Source organism: Vigna radiata, chromosome 7 (assembly GCF_000741045.1).
Source record: "Vigna radiata var. radiata cultivar VC1973A chromosome 7, Vradiata_ver6, whole genome shotgun sequence".
NCBI classification, from domain to species: Eukaryota; Viridiplantae; Streptophyta; class Magnoliopsida; order Fabales; family Fabaceae; genus Vigna; species Vigna radiata.
Genome location: NC_028357.1, coordinates 2,472,901 through 2,481,290, shown reverse-complemented (window position 1 = coordinate 2,481,290; position 8,390 = coordinate 2,472,901). Strand labels below are relative to the sequence as shown.

Here is an 8,390-nt window from a genome sequence, read left to right as displayed (position 1 = left end):
TCTTTTTCTTTTAGATATGGCTAAAGAGACTAATATTCAGTTGGTGTAAATCAAAGTTTTCTACTCTATATTGATATAAATTAGCTTTTATTTCACATTATTCAGATTATTTATCTATCAATCTAATCCAATTCTCGATTGATGTTTATCATGATTTGTCGGCACTATTTTCCAGTTGCAGTTTGTAATAGTTAATTTTGTGATTCATGTCTCTAAAGTTAAAGTAGTAAAGTTTGCACTTGATAGTAATAAGAATACTTCATTCAAACAAGACAACTAATATTTAATATTGTCTGAACATTTAAAAGATTAAACAACTTAAAATGGAAGTAATTTAAAGGAACATATTTAAATTTCCTGAAAATCTGTAAAATTCCTTGACCAGGTTAAAGTGATATCAAGGGTTTTATTTCCACTTTCATAATTTATATGTTCTTAAATCAATAATTAGAGATGGTTTACTTATTAAAACCATTCAATTAAGAATACAGGTTTACACAATCCTTTTTGCTTGGTATTCACGTCACTTAAAATATAAATTCACTTGCCCAATCCGTTCAGCTGTCGATAATTGGACAACATTTGACAGAGATGCAAATTTTATAATAAATTTGTTTATATTGATGGGTTATGCAGCACTTTTCAGCGTTAAGCATAAACTTTCAAACTAAAATAAATATATGCAAATAAGAAAAAGGAAAGGAAACCATGTAATCGATTCTGCAATGTTTTAAAATAAAGTATTTAATAAAACCATGTGCTCGATTCAAACCCCCATTGACAATATTTTCTTCGGATATGCTCTACCCAATCTTCCATTCGAGAAATACATGCGTTTCAATCAGCAGGGTGATAACACCCCAAGTAAAATAACTTTCCAACATGCTATTATAAGCCTACCAGAAATAAAACGGCGAAGAGACTCAATCAACATTACTTTTTCTCCTCTTCATTTGGTGGCTTGTCTTCATTCTTCTGCTGAGGCTGATTGACAGCACAATCAATAAATTGTTATTAGGACAGGAATGTACCAAAACTGCTCGAATGTTAATTAGTTATTTGTAGTACTGAGCATAATGGTGTTCATATATCACTCGTATAAAATTATATTTGGTCAATTAAATATTATATTTCTACCTACACGTATAAATTTTTCCATTTAGTGCATTTTAATCGCCATTTTTTAACCACGTTCACCGAACAGATACAATTTCGAAGAAACAAATATTGATCAAAGATATAATGACCCAATTTGCTCGTCGAACATGAATAAATTTTCCCACCAAAATTAGCAAGGACAAAGGAGAATACAGATTATTCTTCATAGAAGAAAACCTACCTCAGACTGATTTTGCATAGAAGCCAGTAAATCTTTGACCGATGGGTCATTTGGGTCAACTCCGGGAAGCTACAGAAGCAAATCATTTTATTAATACATTTACGGTATGATAAAAGTCAAGAGCGAACTGAATAGCTAGGTATGTATTATTTAACAGATTATGCAGTAAAACAATGATGAGCTGATAGCTCTACAGCAAACCAAGTAACCCGAGTCATAGACTCCTCCAGAGAGTAACTCTCCTCCAAAAGGGACCACAATTCCTCCCCCCTCCAACAAACATTCGCTCTCTCTCATATACCGGAATCCCACATAATAGGGATTTCTTACCCGTCATCCCCATTTCCTAACTAACTTCTCACTCCTTCCCCACTTGACCCCACTTTCTTTCTCCTGATATAAACATTCCATATTCTAGGCCTAACTACCCCATCTATAATCGTTCCTTGATGAGTAACAGGCCCATGCTCACTTCTCACGTATGACCCCTATTTGGAGTCCTATCATGGTATGTCAGTTTCTGATATTTTTTTAATCGTATCAGTTAAAAAGATGTGGAGACTTTGTATTTTAGCTTCAATGATTGCAAGTCCAGTTTTGAATGACGCCAAACCAAACAAGAATTAAAAGAATAAGATGTAAATTTTCAGGATCTATAGACATACCGATGCAAGGATAGAAGATACAAAAGACTGATCTGCTAACAATTTACTGACATCAGACTGGCTTGCCGAGTCCTTTGAGCTATCTTCTACTGACAATTGGAGAGCTACAATAAAAAGACAAGAAGAAGTCGATGTGATCAGGACAAAAACTAAAGCTTTCCTGTAAATTCTATCAGATGCATATGGACTCCATAACCAGAACAAGTTGTCATTGAAAAAAAAACAGAGAGAGAGAATATGATTATAATGATTAAACAAAGCCAAATCATTGATACCTCAAAACAGACGGAGAAAAACTAGCCAAATCCTCAAACGTTTCTCTTAGTTCGAGAACCAAATCAATCATCAATCAACATAATGAGAAAACACCCCACCCATGTTTAAACACATAACTATTAAGCGTAAAAACTCACCTAGAGCCAGCTCAGGATCATCAGCAGCTGCTTCAGACATATCTGTATCTCTCACATCATGGGTAATAGCAGGATCGTCCATTGACATTGCAAGAGCCTGCTGTAGAAGAGCATTTTCATCGTCCTGTTTTCAATTGAAAATCAGCTCATGCATATCACATACTATTATCGGACAATCATTTGTGGGAAGGATGAAAATAAAACGAGAGAACTCATTTGTGGCAAGCAGAAGCAAACTATTTGGGGTGGAAGACAAAAACATACTCACACCAGCTCGCTAAACAGATTTGTTGCCAATCAAGTTGAAATGCAACTAGAAAAGCAACATGTTGCCAGACACAAGTTACCCAAACAGACAGTACTCATCATAGCATTTACAATGCAATGAGAGAATCCAAAAGAGCTGCTTTAGTTTAAACTAACAAAAAATGCTTTCAAAGATTATGTTTCTAGTGAGCCAGTGGGAAGCATGGTAAAGGGAAAACAATATAATGCAAAAGATGGTAAAATTGGACATAATTATAATACATTATCAAATGAGCAATGATGACGCTATGGAGTATATGTTCTCGGATCAAATTGACTTTAGTAATCAAGAAGAACCCAGCTACAGTCACACTTATGCGCTAGCACTGAACAACTGCAAAGGTATGCTTTAGACTCTCAGTTAGCAACTAGCTCCCACACTCCATAATTTATTTTTTTTAAGTTTCACTTACACCACCTAACAGAAAAGAAAATGATCCTGTAGAACTAGGGACACTTTAGCTCTAATATCAACCTTTAAAAGCGTCAAACCATGTACATACTGGTAATGAAAAATAAACATTACAGGACAAAATAATTATAGCAGATAGTAAAATAAACTACTTGAATGAATTTAGATAATTGATTTTATAATTCAAATAAGCAAATGACAAAACAAGCAAAAAACATGCTAAAATAACAAATTGCACCAACCGTCAAATCAGTTTTCTTATTATTGGCTTCAGAAGCTCCTGCACTGGCACCCTCGGTCATAGTTGTATCCTGTGGACTAGCCTTCTGCTCGTCACCTTTCTCCTGTTTGGAAGCATCCTCTGCAGCTTTTTTTGCAGCCGCTTCCTGTCTAGCTCTCTCTTCTTCCATTGAAACTCTTAAAGCAAGAGCTAGTTCAGGGTCCAAGTTCGGATCTACACCAAACTCAAATCCAGATACACCGCCTGCTGCAGCAGCTGCGGCAGCTGCTGCAAAACCACTTCCACCTTCCCCGTCACCAGTAAAAATAGGAGTGCTGCCACAAGAGTCCAATGTTGAAAAAACGAAAATGCCCAAGAGTCCACAATACAAACTATTCTATCAGAGCCAGAAGAAAATGGACAGAATTGAAAAGAAGTACGGCTACTTGAATCAATAACTTCTCTATTACTAACTGGGAATTCAGTTCAAATGGGAAGACTGGGTGAAAAGCAAATAAAGAACCCAACTAACCTTATTAGTACATCCGAAAGAGCATTCGGACCAGATGGAACATGGACGATGTGACTGGTATCATTATTGTTAACAGCAGAGAGGAGTGCTTCCAACTTCTCATTTTTTCCTTCATCTTCTTCGCCAAAATTGACAATGTCAAGTGCTACACTGTTCTTTTTCAATTTTCTACCAATCATCTCCAACATTTTCTTCTCATGTTTAACGGGACTAAAAAGCATTAAATTAGATAATTAGAGACAATATAGTCAGCAACAGACAAAACAATTTAAAATAACACAGAAGAAGCGATTAATCACACCTTCCAGCAAAGACAATGATCCTTTGCTGCTGCTTCTTGTTCTGCCTATGCTTAAGAGCCAATTGTGCCACCTGAATGCCCGCAGCTAGGTTCATCTCACCACCTATTTCTAGTCCTAAAGCAGGAAATGAAAAACAAGGAAAACATCAACAGAAGAATTAAATCATAATAACATGTCCGAGCAAATTTGTTGCAATGCGGTCGATATTTTCCGAAATAAGTTCCATACACATCAGTTGCAATGACAGGCACCTCTATAACACAGATATTACACACACCATTCTATAACATGCCAAATTCAAATGTGACTTAATCCAAATACTTCAAAAAAAACACTGACCATGCATGCAAGCTAAGATCTTGCCCAAATCACTGGTAGGGGTGACCAAGACACGGACGCCCTTCCCTGCCATCGTGAGAACTCCCACCGTATTTTCTGGATTAGACTAAATAAGCAAAAGAAAAAGAAAAAGAAAAAAATCAGCACAAATTGAACCCTGCTGCAATATCCTAAACCTGAAATTAATTCTCAAAGTCCTAGTCTGAAACAGAACAATATCTGACACATTTTATTTTTCTACTGACAGTAGTAGTCACAGATAATAGCAGTGTTAAGGAACGACAAACAGGCTTGACTTCCCACCTGGGTTTTGGCACCGCAAATAAGATTGACGGCGTCCGCTTGGGCTTGAAATCGAGAAGGAGCGTAATCTCCATTACGCATCCATTCCGAATTGTCAATACAGATCATGGTGGCCTATTATTACGAACACAGAAAAGGAATTGCAATCAGTAATAAAAACACGATCGAATGAAGAAACCCTAATTGATTATATTAAAGGGATAGTAATGGCAACATTAAAATTAATACGAAGGAGAAAGGGATTTACCTCGAGCACCATTGTTGGAGATTCAGAAGCTATAAAAATGGAATTTGTGCAGAAAAAATGAGAGAGGGTGAAATGTATCGTACGAAAAAGAAAGGAACTCAAGTTTACTTGCAGAAGAGGTTGTATGTGACCCTAATAATATAACCCTCGATTCTTTTCAAGCAAAATTCGATTGCCACGTAACGGGGATATGAAGGTCAAAAACTGTAGTAGCTCAAGCTCTTTCAAGGATAAAATAATTAAATCAATTTCATAAATATGTAAACTTTTAGTCAAGAAAATGTATAATAATAGTTGTTCACTGATCATGTTTATTAAAATAACAAACTCTACCTTATATTATCTATAAAAATATAATGGACTATCGTATTTTAACAAAAAAAATTTAACAACTTTTTTATAATAGGACACGTGTCACCATTTTATTAGTATGTTTAAATTTATTTTTAAAAAATATTTGAAACAGACCAATTACAAGTTACCGCTTATCAAAAAAATTATTAAAAGAACATTTTTCGCATATAATAACATTAATTATTTGTAGTTAGATACACATTAACAAAAACTAAAAGGAATAAAAATATATCAACTAAAGTTGACATATTTTTAAATATAAAATGCAATCAAATTTAACTTGAAGGTTAAAAATTGTTTAATAAAAATAGAGAAAATACATGGTAAGAAATTACATGAAATGAACGTGGAGATTTAATTTCTTTGATATTTTTATAAAAAAAAAAAAAGTTTTGCATATCTATTATGTTTGAATAGGTGATAAGTTTTATTCTTCAAATCTTTCACTATTTTGAATAGATTTTTCCAGTTTGTTGCTAGCTTTTCCTTCACGGACTTTTTTCGTGTTTTAAAGGTTTTTTGTTATACTAAATAACTTTCCTTAAGGTTTTTTATTTGAGTAGATTTGAGGGAGAGTAATTGAGAAGATTTGATGATAATTTTTTTTTATTTATTTGAATAGATTCGGAGGTAAGTGAGAGTGAATTTGAAAGTAAATATTTTTAATCTGTAACATAAATTAAATCCTGCACTGATTCTCACAAATTTTACTTCAAAATTTATTCTCGCTTACCTCCAAATCTATTCAAATAAACAACAACAAAAAATTACCTTCAAATCTTCTCAATTACTCTCTCTTAAATCCACCCCCAAGTAAACAATACCTAAAACTCTTGTATGAATTTTGGTGTTGTACTTTCACACGACTATGGACTCCTATTATTTTTGCAAGGTGTCTAAACTTTACTTGAAGTTCTGCCTCATTAAGGTTCTGGACCTGCCTTCTTAACAATGGTTTCTCCATTTCGACTAATAGCATAACATTAGTATTATAAGTGAGGTTGAACGGGATTTCTCTTGTGGTGTTGTCCATCTAAGTGTTCTTTGTCTCTCCTAGACGTTTCTTAAGCTCGTACAATAGTTTTTTTAATAGCCTCCACTTGGTCGTTTATTTGGGAATTTTTTACTAAACTCGTGACAACTTGATAATGGGATTGAGATCAATTATCTCGTACATTAAGCTCTTAACAAACTTTAAACTGTCTTACAATCCAAGTCTTTGCCACTACAGGAAAATTGTTGGTTAGCGAAGGATTTTTTCCGACGGCCTGAAGGCCTTCGGTAAATACGAATTATCGAAGGCTTTACCGACGGTCTTAATAGGTAATAATAGGTGTGTATTACCGAGGGCTTTTGTCCTTCGGTATTGGCATAATGCCTTTATCGAAGACATATGCCCGTCGGTATCTGCGAGAATTAATGAAATATCAATTTGGTTTTCCCTCTCCAGCCATTTTGCCAAAACTTTTTTCGGGAAACCTTTCTCCCCAAAACAGCAGCTCTCACTTGTCGACCCTAAAGACCTCTGTCGTTAAACGATGGTAATTTTTGGAAGGGGTTTCGTGTCGCCGGCGGTGTGGCAGAGTGAGGACGGTGGTGTCGCGGCGTGAGGACGGTTTGGACTGTCGCGACGACGCCAATCGAAGGGGTGTGTGACGAATGGTTGTCACTGTGTGAGGAGGTATGTTCAAACTTTTAAGAAGCGGGTGTTGTTCCAATTTCTGATGGGGTGCTCAATTGATGCAGACATTGGGTACTGGTTTCACTCAATTTGCGGAAACTTTCGGTGCAGGCTTCAGGTACTATTTTTTTCATTTGTTCCACCTCCACCCCCAACATTTCATTCTCTCATTTCTTTCTTCGTTCTCTGTTTCTCTTCCTCCCTTTCTCCGTATCCGTTCCTTCCCATTTTGTTTGAAGTCGTTCGTTCGACTGCGAAGAGGAGTGTGGGGCTTGCTACTTTGTTTGTGTCTTCAACACTTACAAACACTGCTATTGAGGTTGGTGTGTTCTTCCTTCTTTGTTTATGCATGTTATTATAATTTTGTTTTTGATTGGTATGTTTGGTTTTTGATTGTTAACCTCAGTTTGCTTTAGGTATATTTTTAGGCTCTGTGTATGTGCTGTTATGAGGTGTGTGCTGTTGTATGTGGTTTGTTGTGCTTTAGGTATAAATTTAAATGATATGTCTCGTTTTAAGTTTATAAAAGGAAAAGGGTTAAAAAGGGAGAAAGGGGTCATGCGTGTGAATAAGGTTGGGTTGATATGTTTTTATAAAGTGAAGTGTACCGTGATTGTCGAATAGTATTGAAGGCTAGACATGTTGAATTGAAGAAATAAATTGCGGGAATTGTGCTATGTTCAAAATGATGTGTAATTTGCATTGAAGTTTATAAGTGTGAACATTGGTGATTTTATATTCTGATTGTACGCTATCATATTGATTGTTAATTTCATTCAAGGAGAATTTTATTAGAAGAAGAATGTTGGTACGAGATTGGTTGATAGGAACCTTGTACAGGTTATTATATTTTTGGAGCACTTTTAGGGGTAATATTATGTATTGGGAGCACTTTCAGGGGTAGTAAATTATAGGTTATTATATATGTCTGGGAACATTGGAAATGGTTTATATATTATTTGATGTTATAAATAGAATAAATTGATGATATGTTTGAATTAGTATTGTTGTGGTTGGTCTGGAATAGTTGGGATTAATTTAGGAGGAGTTGATAATTCACTCAAAATTTGACTACTTTAAATATAAAAAAGTGTACTTTTAAGGGTAGAATTTGCAACCAGACCTAAGGTACACTTAGTTGAAGTAATGTGAACATCTTAACATGTTTAAAGTAGTGGAATGAAGCTAGGAAAGTTGTCAAAACCAAAGAATCACCTCAAACTCAAAGTTTGAGTCTTTTGAAGCCAAAAAGTGTGCTTAAAAGGTGAAGAATTGGA

The 8,390-nt window shown here is 35.1% G+C and overlaps 1 protein-coding gene across 1 annotated transcript; it reads right to left on the bottom strand.

Moving 5' to 3' along the window:
* Positions 1-694: 694 nt before the first annotated feature.
* Positions 695-5,228, bottom strand: LOC106768405 (26S proteasome non-ATPase regulatory subunit 4 homolog). The gene is made up of 10 exons (XM_014653550.2): positions 5,079-5,228; positions 4,832-4,945; positions 4,529-4,634; positions 4,189-4,303; positions 3,888-4,097; positions 3,378-3,690; positions 2,418-2,541; positions 2,005-2,108; positions 1,340-1,408; positions 695-984 (listed from the first exon to the last, which is right to left on the bottom strand). Exons 1-10 carry the CDS (start codon positions 5,088-5,090, stop codon positions 934-936), a joined length of 1,218 nt encoding a protein of 405 aa, XP_014509036.1. The 5' UTR covers positions 5,091-5,228; the 3' UTR covers positions 695-933.
* Between the last annotated feature and the right edge of the window lie 3,162 nt (positions 5,229-8,390).

Bases quoted from the DNA above. Each gene is read 5' to 3' on its own strand.
- LOC106768405 (XM_014653550.2), bottom strand. The intron at 4,635-4,831 runs GTGGGAAGTCAA...TTGCTTATTTAG, and splicing joins TTTGCGGTGCCAAAACCCAG to TCTAATCCAGAAAATACGGT. The intron at 985-1,339 runs GTAGGTTTTCTT...GCTGTCAATCAG, and splicing joins CTATGCAAAATCAGTCTGAG to CCTCAGCAGAAGAATGAAGA.